The 14706-nt window shown below is 45.1% G+C and overlaps 1 protein-coding gene across 9 annotated transcripts in view; it reads right to left on the reverse strand.

Moving 5' to 3' along the window:
- The window catches only part of CELF4 (CUGBP Elav-like family member 4), a 694539-nt gene that overhangs the window by 43451 nt on the left and 636382 nt on the right, over positions 1-14706 (reverse strand). For 4 of the 9 annotated variants that reach the window (XM_088054582.1, XM_088054579.1, XM_088054580.1 and 1 more), the window contains exons 9-12: positions 11148-11228; positions 10063-10128; positions 8347-8427; positions 2031-2174 (exon numbers count right to left, since the gene is read on the reverse strand). In XM_088054582.1, the coding sequence (XP_087910708.1) occupies positions 2031-2174; positions 8347-8427; positions 10063-10128; positions 11148-11228 (372 nt within the window). The remainder of the gene's footprint in view (positions 1-2030; positions 2175-8346; positions 8428-10062; positions 10129-11147; positions 11229-14706) is intronic. The other 5 variants (XM_088054586.1, XM_088054585.1, XM_088054584.1 and 2 more) reach the window with 3 other exon arrangements.

The raw sequence follows: 14706 nt of genomic DNA on the forward strand, positions 1-14706 counted from the left end.
AGTCAACACTTCCAAAGGGCACCTCCCTATTTCAGCCTTCGAAATCCCAGAGTTAGTTTTGGAGTTCACTTCATCCAACAAGCTGATGTTCAGTTTCTCCCAGTAAAATTCAAGAAAAAATTCTGCTAAGACCCCTCAGTTCCTGCTTAACTCTCAGTCTCAATCTCACAGTACTTTGGAAGGAATCCCAAATCCCTGCCCACAAATGTGTTGTGTGTCGTGTCCTCATGGGGCCCTGTAGCCATGAGCCTTTGAACTGAGTGGGGATAAGGCCCATGGCTGTCCAGAAGGAACCTCCATTTACTTCTCACAATGTGGAGAGCCAGGCCCAGAGTTCCTCTAAACATTGATGGCAATTTCACTGCCAAAAGTCCATTTCTTTAGTTATAGTCTGTGGATCTCTTGAAACATCAGTTTCAGAGTCAACTCATTATGAGATAGATTATATATATATATATATATATATATATATATATATATATATATATATATATATATATAAAGCTCTGGATTCATTGGGGCTAATTCATAGTTTTGAGTTCCAATTTGAATTTGCCAACTGCCTCTGCACACCAGGCTTTTTGTCCTTCATTCCTGTACTGCTGGAGAGCTCAGCAACCCAGTGACTCCTCTTGACTGGGAGGGCGGTGTCCCTCTCATCAGGGGTCAGGGCTCCTTCAAACAAAAGGGAAAATAGCCTGTTCAAACCGTCTGTGGATGGACAGGAGAAACTGTGCATAGAGAAAGGGCACAAAATTCTTGAAGTACTCTCTGACATGCACCATGGGTGGCAAGGAATGAGGTAAGAGATTTGGGAGGTGGGCTGTTCAGGAGGGGAAAGGGGAAGGCAGCATGGAAAGAAAGCATAGTGTGGAGACTGAGAGTGGTTTTAAAATCAAATGAAAACTCCAATGGGTCTTAACTCTGGAAGTTTGCCTGAGAGACAGAATCCAGATTAGCTGCAAGTAATAGGAAAAGCAAAGCAATAATTTGTTCTGTTGTGCTTCCCAGGGAGGGTCTGCAAGAGGTGCAGGATGGCAGAGAATCAAAAATTACAGATCCCAGTGATGGGCACATGGTTGTGGGAGACCCCCTGTCCACCAGGTGTGATGGGATCTAATGTGGCAGGATCCCCATGCTGCCACACTGCCAAAAGCCCTTAACAGCCCCAGCTTTGCAAAAGGAGGTGTCCCAGTGAGAGCCCATACATACATCAGCCCATGGCTGTTGGCTGGCTGAGCCCCCCCATTGTGTGTGCAGCTCAGGGTGTCCCTGCCTGGGGCTCACAGGCAGCTCCAGGCTGTTCTCTTTCTCCTCTCCACTGGTGAGGTGGAGCCAGCAGAGAGGAGAGAGCTGTGTGAGCCAGGTGCAGATTTCAAAGCCATGAACATGGCCTGGACACGGCCTGTCAGCTGAGGCACAGGTTGCCTTGGCCCATCTGTATCTGCTGGGGTGCTGCCTCAGGTCCAGTAGGTCAGAACACATCCGAATGTGATCTACTAAGCAGCCATCACCCCCCAGAAGACCAGGCTTTCAGCAGATGCTCAGCCCTTACCCCCTTGCAGTCTAATGCATCAGAGCTACAGGAAAGCTGCCCCTATGGCTCTGTCTTCCCTTCAACCCCAGGACCTATTTCTCCTTTTCCTTAGATACAGAAATTCTCCTTCTGCAACATGATCCCCCTGCTGATCTCATAATCCCACCTATGCCCAGCCCCCTCCATTTTGCTCCAGGTGCTTTAGTCTTTGCTGCACCCTCCCCACCTCCCTTTACAAGTCAGATATTTTCTCACCCCGACAGTGTCTGCAGCATCTTGCTGCTGGTGAGATACCAAACCTTGACCTCTAAGCAGCACACACAACTCTGAGCATGAGACAATCAGGAGAGAAAGAAGGAAGGGGGAAAGTATTGACAGGAGTAAACTGAGAGAAATCATAAAGCTTAAGCAGAAAGAAAGCAGTTTGAAAGGTAAAGTATTCAGAGAAAGCCCTTTCCTGGATGAATCTAATTGTTTTGTTATCTTTACCCACCAAAGCATTTACTTTGGTTTGTCGCCCGATCCACAAACACTTTCGAGGAGATGACATTACCGAAAGGCAGGAACATCTGCATCAGCTCAGCATCCCCAAACTCCTGGGGCAGATGGTAGATAAACAGGTTACAGCCCTCTGGTCCTATCAAGAGAAAAAGAAGACCCATGAATGAAGAGAAATAGGATACCAGGAAGCACATGGCAGAGATTTACTTTAGCATCTTCTCTCTCTGACTGGTGAGTTGTCACGTTAGGAAGCAGCCTGTAGACTCTCAGAGGAATGGACAAAGTAGAAGACCAGGAGCTCAAAAAGTCACCTAGAGGCTTTGATAACTTCAAGAGTTTTCCCAGGACACCAGGATAAAATCTAGAGAGAGAGGAATGCACCAGCACATGTGGCCATGGAAAGAACAGAATGGAGGAATAAGAACACAAAGACTGAAAGAATATGGTTCATAAATTTTATTTGTTCCTCATAACCTTATTTAATCTGCAGAGTTTTGGATGACCCACTCAATCCCTTGCCTTTTTCCAGTGTCTGCATGCAGAAGTTTCATTATCCTTCTTGAATCTGTGTGATGCCAATAACATCACACAAATGATGATAATAAGCAGAAAGATATGCACAAACCCACAGGCTCATCTTGTTTTGTAAAATTTTACATTCATCCCCCCAGCTTGACACAGCCTGAAGACTCCCCCAGATCTGGACAATTAGGCCACGTCCTCCATTCTAGAGCATTCTGCAGGAGAGATTTTAGGTGGATTTAAATCCAAATTACTAGACAAGAGGGATTGGCTTTTTTGCCTCAATCCTGTAACATATACTCTTACCAATTTCAGAGGGTGTTTTGGAAAACATCCAGAGAGGTGTCTTTAGCTGGAATATGAAAGTAAGGTAGAGACCCTCAAAAAATATTCTGTTGAAGTTGTATTTTGGGGCAGAAGAGGGCAAACTTGCCTCTTGTTGAATAGCCTAGAATATAAGTTTTCAAACTGACTTGTATTTTTATACGTACTATCCTTGAGCAACAGTCAAAAAGGTGTGTCCAAGTGATTTTGTTCAAAAAATTAAGCATTCAAAACCTTTGCAGTGTTTGATAGAAGAAAACTGTATAGTTTGATGAGACAGGGATTGTTTTTTTATCATTTTATTTCTAAAGGTACTTCCAGCTGCTGCCCAGCTCTGCACTGACCTCGACAGGTAACTCCAGCTCTGCTTGACTCAGAGGGGTCGAGATGAAGGGGCTACATTTTGTGCTCTTTGCCAAAAGGGTTAGAGACCAGACAGGAGGGTTTCCTCCTTCCCCCTAGCCCATGTGCCTACAACCTTGTGACCTGGCTCAGTCAACTTTCCCCTTTTTACATCTGGGGCATGGTGTGGGGAAGGAAAGGGTTTTTTAATACTCTCGTTTTCTTCATCAGGGCATAATTACAGTGTCATAACACAGCAAATTACAACTTTGCTTTTCCTGTTAGGGAGAGGAGTTCGCCTAGATGCTCCCACCTTTTATTACCCATTACTCATCCCCCCGGCTGGCAAGAGAAGTACGGTGAAGTCAGAATTCTGGCAGATGCCCATTTAAAGCTCATTAAAATTCCTGGGCCTCAGCATGATTGAAGTCACAGGCTCTCCACATTTCCTTTTGGATTAATGGAAAATGAAGCCCTAATGAATATTTGCTAAGCACAATTTTCCCCACTAATTTGCTAAAAGGACTGTCATGAAGGAACAGCTGATCCTTTGCATCTTGTGCATTTCCTAAAGGTCATGAGGATGGTAACAGGGCTTCTTCCAAATGGGGGGGGATAGTGGTATGGTAGGATAATTAACTAATTAGGCACCCGGTCATCTGCTTAGCCAAATTACTTTTGAACCTCAGTGGCCCATAATCAGGCTCCCCTCTTCCATGCCAAGCTTTTCCAGCTTCCCCCCATCTCCCGTCTGCCTCTTCTTTAGTCTTCTCACTGAGAAACTATCATTTTTCCAGTCCTTGCTGCCATCCATTTCCACACAATACAGAGTTATTGGCATAATAAGCTAGATATGAAACAGTCTGAAAGTGTTAAACAAACACTAACCCCCTTAGGTGTCTGCTAAAATTGAGAAAATTCTGCCCAGGAGCAGACCATGGTCCAGAATAACATAGAAAAAATTCATTCCTTCATCTGAACATGCCCCAGAGCATTTCTGCTGTGGGATTTGAGATCCACATTATAATAGAATGGGTAAAATTTTGGCTTTGCTGCAGTTGGTGGCAAAATTCCCACTGACATCACCAGAGCCAGCAGTTTGCACTGTAAAACTGGCCAATTCTTTCAAAAATACCAGCTGCATTTCCTGGGGTCTTGGATGTGTTGTGCATGAGTAGGGATTCTGCCTGTGTGTGCTGAGAAACACCTACAAAGTCGTAATGCAGGCCAGGAGGCACACAACTTTAACTACACCACCTTTAGCCTGGGCTCAAGGAGAGAAAAACCCTTACTTCACCTTGAAATCAGCTTTTCCTCATGTGACTGAGAGACCAAGAGGAGGAGAACCAGGGAGGGTGTGAAAAGCAGGGACCATTCTCAAAGAACAGCTTAGCTCTAAAATGTGCCTGGAAAACCTGTGCTGTGGCTTCCCCTACTGACCCAGACATTCAAGTCCAAACTCACTTTGTTTCCAACTACAGAGGGAGTTTTCCTAACTTCCAATGCTGAAAACTTCACTTGCTTCTGAGGAAAAAAACCAGCAAAATTGGATAATTTGTCACCCTCACATTTCAAATTTTAGAATTTAACAAGCAGTTTTTATGATAAATCTGTCTGTAAGATGCCTGTTACAGTTAGAGCCTTCGGTAAAGAACTCACAAAGCAAGATCTGTCTGCCTCAGTCCTCCTTCCTTTTTTTGGATATGTTTTTGCCTGATTCTAGCTAATTTGGGCACTCCATAGAAGGCTGTGTGCTTGTGTGTATGGCTGTCTTGTTTTACACTTAGTTATATTTTTAAGAAACCAAACACAAGCTCATAAGGAAGAAATTCTTTACTATGGGGGTGGTGAGGCTCTGGAATAGGTTACCCAGAGAAGCTGTGGGTGCCCCATACCTGGAAGTGCTCAAGGCTGGGGAGGACGGAGCTCTGAGCAACATGGTCTAGTGGAGGGTGTCCCTGTCCATGGCAGGGGGTTGGAACTAGAAAGTCTAAAATGTCCCTTCCAGCCCAAATAATTTTATGATCTCATTTGTTGTTCATCCCAGAATGCTTTAAAGGTCTTAGTCAGTTCTCAGTGCACAATGAGTTCTAAGGGGCTTGCTCAGGATACTGGAGCAACAGAAAAACCACAGCTGGTATGGAAAAACCTTAATGCAGAGTCCAGCTATCTTTTTGGAAGAAAAGTTATTGTTTTGGATGGAGTTAATGGACTATTTGCAATCAGTATATTTGGCAATTCAGGGCTGAGTGCAATAATTAATTTACAACAGGCTTTACTTTTGTTTTCAAAAGGGCTGTAGTGTAGCTTGAAATCTAACCCCCATGGCACATCATTAGAAAAACTGAAGTTTCATTTCAACACTGATGTCTGCCATGGCTCTTGGTTTTATGACATGTATACATTTTATGACATATATACATTTCTGTTCATTTATTCAGAAGAACAGTTAGCCTTGATTTGGACAAAAAAGCAAGAAAAGCTTCAGAGACGGCACAGTTTATTTATGGATGTTCTGTAGATTACAGGCAAACTATGCTGGATAATGAAATAAGTGGTGACTGAGGGCACAGAACCACATGGTTGGTTCTGAGCTGAGACATTGATAAGCCATTGCTCTTACCCATGCTTCTCACACTGAGCTCACTGTCAGCTTTTTGGCACAGGGACAGCTGCAGACCCAGCCTCCCCCTGTGTGCCCACCTTCAACATAAGTGAGCTCCATATCCCTATTCTGACATCAGCTATCCATCACTTCATCCCAGCACTGTGAGGCAATGTCATGAGGAAAGGCTATGATGAGGCTTGTTTTCCAGCAGTAATTAAAACTGGACTAAACAATGAGGTTGTATGAAGTCAGGCTGCAACACTTTGGTTAACTGCACACCTCACCTCTACAGCAAACGTTCAGAGGATGGAATTTCATTCCCCCTTCTGCTTGCCCAGAATATTTGAGCACAGCCCAGATAAGAGTCTCAAACTTGTACCAAGAAGTTGTACTTACTAGTTTCAGAGACTACATCAAGATGAGTAATATCATACAAACTTAAAATTATCTCCAAGTTTTGTGTGGTTGACATGGCCTGAATCAAGATTTTATCTGAATCTGTGATAGTTTTGGATCAGTTCCACCCAATGTGCCCTGTCAGCTGCCAGCAGCCTCAGTGCTCATGTGGATGTAATGACTCATCTCTACAGGAATGTTGCAGCAGCAAAATGTCCCTGGGCTTGTTATCCAACTGGGATCCAGGAGTGGAGAGCTAAGATTGTCATTAACAATGTGATCAGTGGTGTTATTGTGGTGCTAAGACTGGTTCACTAACGTATGGATGTTTGTGCACATCCTTGCAAACCTAAAATACTCCTCTCAGCATTGATCATTATTGTTATTACTGAGTTCCCTCTTGCTGTGTTTTCCTGTTAAAGGTTAGAGATACTTAAAGTTCTTGACCCTCTGCTAAAGGGAGTGTTGTGCTTTAGAGAATATTCCTCTAGCAAGAAGCAGAGAAAGATACTCAGCACTGCAGGAAAATGAGGAACCCTGGGAATGGCAACCTGCATTGGATTGGTGGCTCATCTCACACTGCTGTCCCCCAGCCATCCTCATTCTCAATGCCAGCTGCTCAAAGGAAGGAGCAGAGTTATGAGATAACTTGTCCACTGGGTGACACTCACTCCTAACCCACAGAGACACACCATGCCCTGTGAACACAGGGGTTTACAGACAGAGGGTCTTCAAAGCGTGTACCACAGCTTCCCCCAGCTTCTGGTGGTTCCTGGCACAGCGCTTTGCTGAGCAATGATCTGCTCGCCATTTTGTCCTGTGCATAATCTAGCCCCAGTAAGTAATAAAAAGCAAAGTCCTTCAGCATGGGGGAAACATCTCTGTAATGATACGATAGGTCTGTGCATCTGTTCTCACAGCAGGGACATGTACTAGAGCTAATCAGGAGCTGGAAGTTGTGTTCCCCAGGAAATTCTGACATAGGAAAAAATTAATTCCAAATTAGATGGAAATGACGACATTTCTAATTTTCTTACAAAATGAGATTTCTCCCCCAAAGTAGTTTTAGATCACCAGAATGTTTTAGTTTGATGGTATAATCCAGATTCATTTCATTCTGATTCTTACACTGTATTAAAATATTAAATGTAATTACATGCATATAATAACACATATAATAGAGAGTATGTCTGAATTAGTGATCTAATAGAGGATAAAATTTAAAATGTAACTATTTAAAATGAGAGTTGCTAAGTTGGAGAACCTGACTTTAGTGTCTCACACAGGCAAGCAGTCCCCTCCTTCTTGTCAAAAGGGAGCAGTGGGTGCCTTGGAAGACAACTGAAATGGAACCAACCCAGAGGATTGCCGCTGAGGATTCCAGTGCTCCCCACTGACTGTAAAGGAAATATTGCGTGGCACAGTTTTCTCCCAAGGCATTTACATGCAAAAATGGTAGATTCACCTCTCCTTACTCTTCATGTCTTCAGTGAAGCCATCCAGTCCTGTGGAGTAGATTACCCAGGCAACTCTCACAGTCATTGCAAAGAAATAGGAACTTTTGCTACATGTTTTTCCTCGTCCTGTTATAGGGATTGTGCTCTGCAAGATCTGATTGATGTTTCCAGATTATTGGTGGAGGCTGAAGGGCTGAAAGGACTAGATCAGCTACTCTAAATAGCAAGTCCTTGTTCTCCAAACAGCAAGTGTCTGAAATGACATTACTGACTTTTAATGAAGGGCCACTAGTGCTGTTCCCGTAAGGTTCTTTATTCCAATACAATTGTATTTTTATCTGCATTCTTGTTGCTTGTCTCAAAGAGAGGCCCCCACTGGATGTTAATGGCTATGTTGCTAGCTGATCTTTCCATGTCCCATGCACACCAGCATGCTTTCCTCCCTGGGGACTGAAGAGATGTCATCAGCAGTTCCCCACATAGATGATCCACCACAGTACCATTGATGACAGTGACACCATGTAAATGGAGAAAAACTAAGGGGACCAGGCATTCACAGCAATTAGGTGTTTAATGGACGCTCTAGGTCCATGAGGAGGGGAACCAATGAGGTGGGGATGGCTCTCAGGGGTGACAAGGAGGACATCACTTTTACTCACCTTCTCTCTGTTGCTGTGGGATCATGGGAGGTGGCTGTGGGAACGCTTGGCTAATCTGGCCATAAGCAGCAGGATAAGCAGCTAAAAGGAGAGAAAGGGAAACAAGAAAGAAGGACAGATTTCAGTGCTGGGAAGCAAGGAGCTTTCACTCCAAACCACCACACCAAGCCTGATGTCGGCTTTGACTCTGTGTTTTGGGTCTGTGAAGGGCCATCTCGTGCAGCCTGAGGTGTGACATAAGAGCCATGGTCATGCTCCAGGAGGTGCCACAGGGCCTGAAGCATCCTCCCTCCCTCCAGCTCCATCAGCAGGGACACCCAGGGCAGCCATGCAGTGTAAATGGGGGGCTCTGCTGAGACCACTCCCAGCAGAGATGTGCAACCATTCCAGGCGGTGACAGGAACACGTTCACTCACGAGCTCGGCGCAGAGATGCCCATGCTGACGGCCGTGCCCAGAGCACGTGCACACCTTTCCCCCACCTCATCTCTGGCACCCTGGTTCACTTCCATGCTCACAAAAACAGTCCACACCTGTGTTTCCCCCTTCATGTGCCCACAGGCTGTATAGACACAGTTGCACATACGTTCTCAGATATACATTTTCTTTCACGCCTGTAGAGACTTCCTCTCTCTCACACAAACACAGTGGAAACAGTGAGCAGCAATTAAACAATTTTCCCCATCTCAGCTCCCCCACCAAGCAAACAAGGGGAGTCATTCACTACCACAGATGGTAGATGATGTGCCTTGCTGCTAAAAATACAGAGTATGGGTCGCCTGCAAGACCAGAGAGAAGAGGATAGGGGCCATGTGTGTGCAGAGGGGTTAATTAACAGCTCAAAGGGTTGAGTTGCTTCCCATCTATCAAACCTCACAAGCAATAAATGACAATAACTAAAACACCGGCAAATGAAGCCCTACATGGAGAATTAAATTAAGTTTCCAGATACAGCGCTGACATGAGATAATAGCCATTCCTCAGCGGGAAAGCATGATTGCTCCAGTTACCACAGGAAATGGCTTTGGGGTAGCAGCTTCCTTGCAACATTGGCCATGGACACCTCGTGAGGGGAGGGTGAACACAGCAGGGTCGTGGTCTGCACCAGGTCACTTTGGCTGGTGTCAGTCCATCAACTGCAAATGTGCTGCTTAGCACACAGGGCAGCACGAGAGGAGGCTGGCCCACAGGGAACTGGGGTGAAATCTGCTGGAAAGCAGGGGGATGTCTGGGTAGCTCTTAAGCAAGGCTCATACTGACTAAGTGGGGCTTGGCCACTATACACGCCTGAAAAAAAGCGGGTGTGTGCAGGCATTCCACAGCCTACCAGGCACCAGCAGCAGTGGCTCTGCAGGATCTAGCTGCCCATCTTCCTTTTTTGCTCAGGAGAGCACTCAGGAGACCTGTTATAGAAAGTGGCCTCCAAAGCAGTGGCCTGATTTTGCCCTTGTGCTGAGGCAGAGCAGACACAGTTCTGTTGATGAAGCTTGGCTGAGGTGCAGGTCAGTGGGAGCCTTTCCATGGGAAAAGGAGGAGGTTGCCTCCTTTGTGAAGAAGACCCTGGATGTCTTGATGTTTGTGCAAACTGAATCAGGGAGTCTGCGGCCCCCAGCTTGTCCCTTTGTATCAGTAAAAACCTCAGCCTCCTGAGGTGTGTTCAGAGGGTAATGGCTTTAGAGAAGAGAAAGGTTTATTGGGAGAAAGTGTTAATACTAACGACCTGCGTACTGCTGCACTCCAGCGTAGGCTTGCTGCAAGGGGTCTGCTGCAGTGGGGCTCTGTGCTGTGGAGACACAAGAGAGACAAGGAATTAAGGGGTTAAAACATGATAGGCACTCTCCCCTTATCTTTTATCATCAATATGTATTATGAAACAGACAAACCCAGGGGCTGAGGGTTGAAGAGGAGCAGCTCACTTGCCCTATGGACAGGAATGTGGAGAACCCCCCCAGGATGGCTAAGAGGGTTCTGTCCCCCAGCCATCACCCTGTGAGATCTTGGAGCACAGGACAAATAAACCTCTCTCATCATTTCCCAAGTTTAAATTATGGATCTGCACTGATCGTGCAGATTTTTGGCACTAATCAACCCCAAAGAACCCTCATCTTAAGCCAGGACTAACACTGTGCTAGGTGCTGTGCAAACTCAGATCTCAGTGACAGCTACAGTCACATGAAACTTTCAATCAGAGCAGAAAACAACAGGGGCATAGCAGGAGGAAGGAGAAGAGAACAAAGCAATGGCTCCTGTCATCCCCACATCCCTTCGAAGGACTGTGTTGCTGCCAGGCAGCCCCCAGTGAGAGAGAAGAAGCTGCATGGAGGGGAGGGGGACACCACTTGTCTGCTCCAGGGAGGATGCTGTGAATCGCTGCATAAGGCATGCAGTCTCTTGCTGGCTTCAAAGTGTATTTTCTCTCTTTACAAGTGTGCATTCCTCCCCACTAAAACTGTTTATTTTTGTGAAACTTTGAAGTCTTGCTCAAATACAACCAAAGCTAGTTAAGAATTTTTTTTTTTATTTTTCTCCTTTGGTTGATAGGGAGAAAAAAGAGAGAGAAACGTGTTGGATAAGCTCTTTCTTTATCTGCATCAATAAAATATTTAAAGCAAAGCTTGGCTAAACCTCCAGTCCAAATGTCACCTTGGCCCTAATATTTCACTTCTTGTTATGAGCTTAATTTGTATTTATTGGGACTGCACAGTTCTACATTTATGCAGTCCCTCCAACCTATTCCTTGTAGGATGAGCCCTTAGGGAACTGCCACTTTCCCACATCCATCCCACCTTTTTTCCTTCTTACCCGCACAGAGGTGTGGCTGGAGGCAAGGCTTGGAGGATGCAAAGGTGGGGGCCTCTTGGAAGGAAATCTGGTGCCATACACCTATCCAAGGAAAGACACTGACTGTATGGCAAAGTGTGGGGGAGGTTGTCATACGTGAGTATTACATACCCAAGGAACACGGATAAAGTGTTTTCTTACAAATAGAAATACCAGCTTGAAACTTAACTTTAAAGATCACCATTGGTCATGATGGAAACTTGCAAGGTCTTGCACTTTTCTCCCAAAATACAAGGAGGAATGGTGAATTGACCAAATTTGAGGTGGCAAACCCAATTAGCTGGCTAAGTCTTAGAAGCTCCTGTTCATTATGGATATTACTGGACCATGTGACTTTGAGGTTGCGGTAGTCATGGGAAGAAATCAGTGGGATTGCAGTCTTAGCTTGGAATGATTTCCTAGCTGACTTTTGGCAAGTCCCTTAATATGTGTGTATGTGAAATGGGAAAGCACTGTCTTACTGTAAGGATTTTCGTTTCTTACAAAACAGTGTGAGGAGAATACATTAAAACCTGTGGGAGGTCAGTGGAATTCAAAGTAGAGATTCTACACTACATTTTTAAAGAGTAGTTGTTCCAGTAAAATAATGGAGGTAATGTTTGGAAAATACAATTATTTTTTTTTAACTTAATATTTTCTTCTTGAAGAAGAAACCAACTAAAGTCTATTCTTTTTAACCTCTGCTTAAAACTCTTTTCCTTGACAAACAGAATATTGATCATATTGCTCCACAAGAAAACTGAATAGCTATGAAAAGTTGAGTAATACATCAGTTCCCTCACCCCTTTAGGAGAATAGATCATAATAACTTAGACCCTTCAAGTCCTGTCAGATAGGAGATATCTCCTGAGAAAGATGAGGGAACCTCTGGTGAGAGAAGCAAATCTTTATAACTGTGGTTTTGCAGACTGCAGTGAAGGAAAGTATCTGCCATCTCTGCCCCAAAGGCAACTGTCCTTTCATTGAGCAGAAGAGGAAATTGTCCCTGCTGCTCAGGAAATGCAGTTACAGTATTCCATTCCTCCCCAAATGAGGCTGATTTGGACACAATTGTTCTCCCCCTGACCTGCTGATAATTAGCAGTGGCTGGCACTTCACTGATACAGGAGAACTCACTAAGCAGGACCTATCTATGGTCCTTTCCTTTATTTCTTGCTTGATCTGGGCACCTGTGGGTGCTGCCTGACCTCCCAGCTATGGCTGAGTCTATCTCCTGGACACGACCACCTGGCCCACTGCAGAGCTGCTTGTCCCACCTGTGGATATCTCACCTGCCTTTGGAACCGTACTTTGACCATCACAATTAAGATATTCTGCTTAGGAAATATATGCTGACAATCCCCCAGTTTTAATATTAAATATTAGAACTGGATAAATACTTGATTTAAATTGTTTGGGATAACAGGCCATGAAATGCAGCCTCTCTGCCTTTCACACTAAGGCTTTCAGAGTTCCTTATTTTCCCAGGTATTAATGACTTGCCACCAAGGGTAATATCTAACTGAGTGCTTTTCATGAGGCTGCCTTGTGACCCAGGCCATGCATGGTGTTTCCTCTTGGCTCACAGCACATGCAGTGTGCACACAGTGGGAAGGCTTTGCCTCGGTTTCAATTAGCTTTGCTCCAACCTGGATATCACTTCCTCATGGGAAAAGACTATGTTAAGCATCTGTTCTAACACAGGGCCCTAACTGACCCAGCCATCCCTGGATGCTCTTTAAAGGAGAGTTGAAAGCAGCTCTGGGGAGACAGCAACTCCAGGCTTGGGGCTCTGTTTTACTTGTAGTGTCATACCCTGCCTTGGCCATTTGGGAAAAGCCAAAGTTGTGGTGAGTCACAACCAGCAGGAGTTTAACATGGCACCTCTTAAAAGTGATGACCTCTGCTGACTGAAGAGCTCGCCTTCCTTAGCCTGAAGACTGTGTTTGAGTGGCAAATGAAGATGTGACGTCAGCATAGGGACGTGTCCGTGCTGGCCAACATGGCCTGTGAAGATGCAGGGACACAAACTCCAGGGCTGGCTGGGCACCCTGGCAGGAAGCCAAGGCATCCTGGGCAGCCATGGGCACATCTCCATGCTGCTGCTCACTCTACCAGGTGAATCAGACCTAATGAAGGGCATAATTGCCTTGGCTCCCAGATGTAGCATGGATGAAGCCAACAGCTGGTATGGATGCAGAAATCTCAAGACACTGATTAGATATTTGAGGAAGTTGTGGCCATACTGTGTTTTGTGAAGTGTCAGCCCTCTTACCTACGACGGTTCATCAAGGGCTCAGATATATGAGGAGCTCACAATTCAGAGTCAACCTACAACAGGGGTTAGGTGTGGCTGTAGCCCACCACTTGCTAAGGTTCAAAGTGATTGGGAGTTGTGAGTATTTTCTCTATCTCAGCACAAGGAGACCATCAGGTAGGGTGGCTTTATTCCTCCATAAGTTACACATAACTTCACAGAGTGGCCTTCACATAGATCATCAGTGGGAGCGTTAACCTGCCTCAGTCACCCTTTCTCCCATCCAGCTTACCAGTCTTCTTTGATACTGAAAATATTAGTTGAACACAAACATAGAGGGCTGGAGAAACACCTCAGCTCCTCTGTGTGCTGTCTGTGCCAGGGTGCAAGCCCACAGTGGCACACAAGGTAAGGAGGTGTATCAGGGCTGCTAAGAGCTATGGATGAGAGACATGGATATCACAGAGCACCTTACAGCAGCTGCTGGACCAGCACCAGTATGTCTTTAAGTTGTATCATCATCCAAAGACCTTGGATGTGCTGACTCTGTGCAAATGTGCCTGGGGAGTACATCTGAAACAGATTTCCTTGTGGCCAGACCCATGGAGGTGTCGTGTCCAACACAGAGAAATTCCTGAGATTAAAGGTGCTGTAATGTAAATTACAGCTGAGGATTAGCTGGTGAAGAAAAAAAAAGCAGAGAGGCTCCTGAGAGGCCAGAGGACAACTATCAATCATGTCAGCCCCACTGAAGTCCCTGTGGCCTTGCTGCTTTCCAGGAGCTGAGGATCTGGCCTTGCCAGGGCAAACTAAAGGTGTACTGTGAAAACAGATGCTAATAGTAACTTCATTTGGCAGCTCAGGGCAAGAGCCTTATCCCTGGACATCTCCTCTATATTAATTTGATCATTTCCATATCTCTACGGGAAAAATCCTGCTCAGATACAATTGTCTCTTTGCAAGACAGTCCTGGCCAAGATGCCACAAGGTGACCATGGCAGATAACCTTCCATAAACCTGGAGACATAAAACAAGCCAATGACCTACTATATGGCCATAAATATAAATTTAATGAAGGCAGCACTTATTCATTAGGCAGAAGTCAAGAAATACCTCCCAAGTCCTTCAAAGAAAGTAGATCCGTTAATGTCACTTTCCAAATCCTCTGCCCGATGCCAAAAACTGAGGATGATTTCCCAAGTCAGCATGAAATACAAGTGCTTTAAAATTAACGCCAGGAACTTTCTTACTCCTGATATATCTCTAGATTGAAATCCAACTTTT

Source organism: Pseudopodoces humilis, chromosome 4 (genome assembly GCF_049639895.1).
Source record: "Pseudopodoces humilis isolate 2021_Gansu_Grassland_sample_001 chromosome 4, ASM4963989v1, whole genome shotgun sequence".
Classification (NCBI taxonomy): Eukaryota; Metazoa; Chordata; class Aves; order Passeriformes; family Paridae; genus Pseudopodoces; species Pseudopodoces humilis.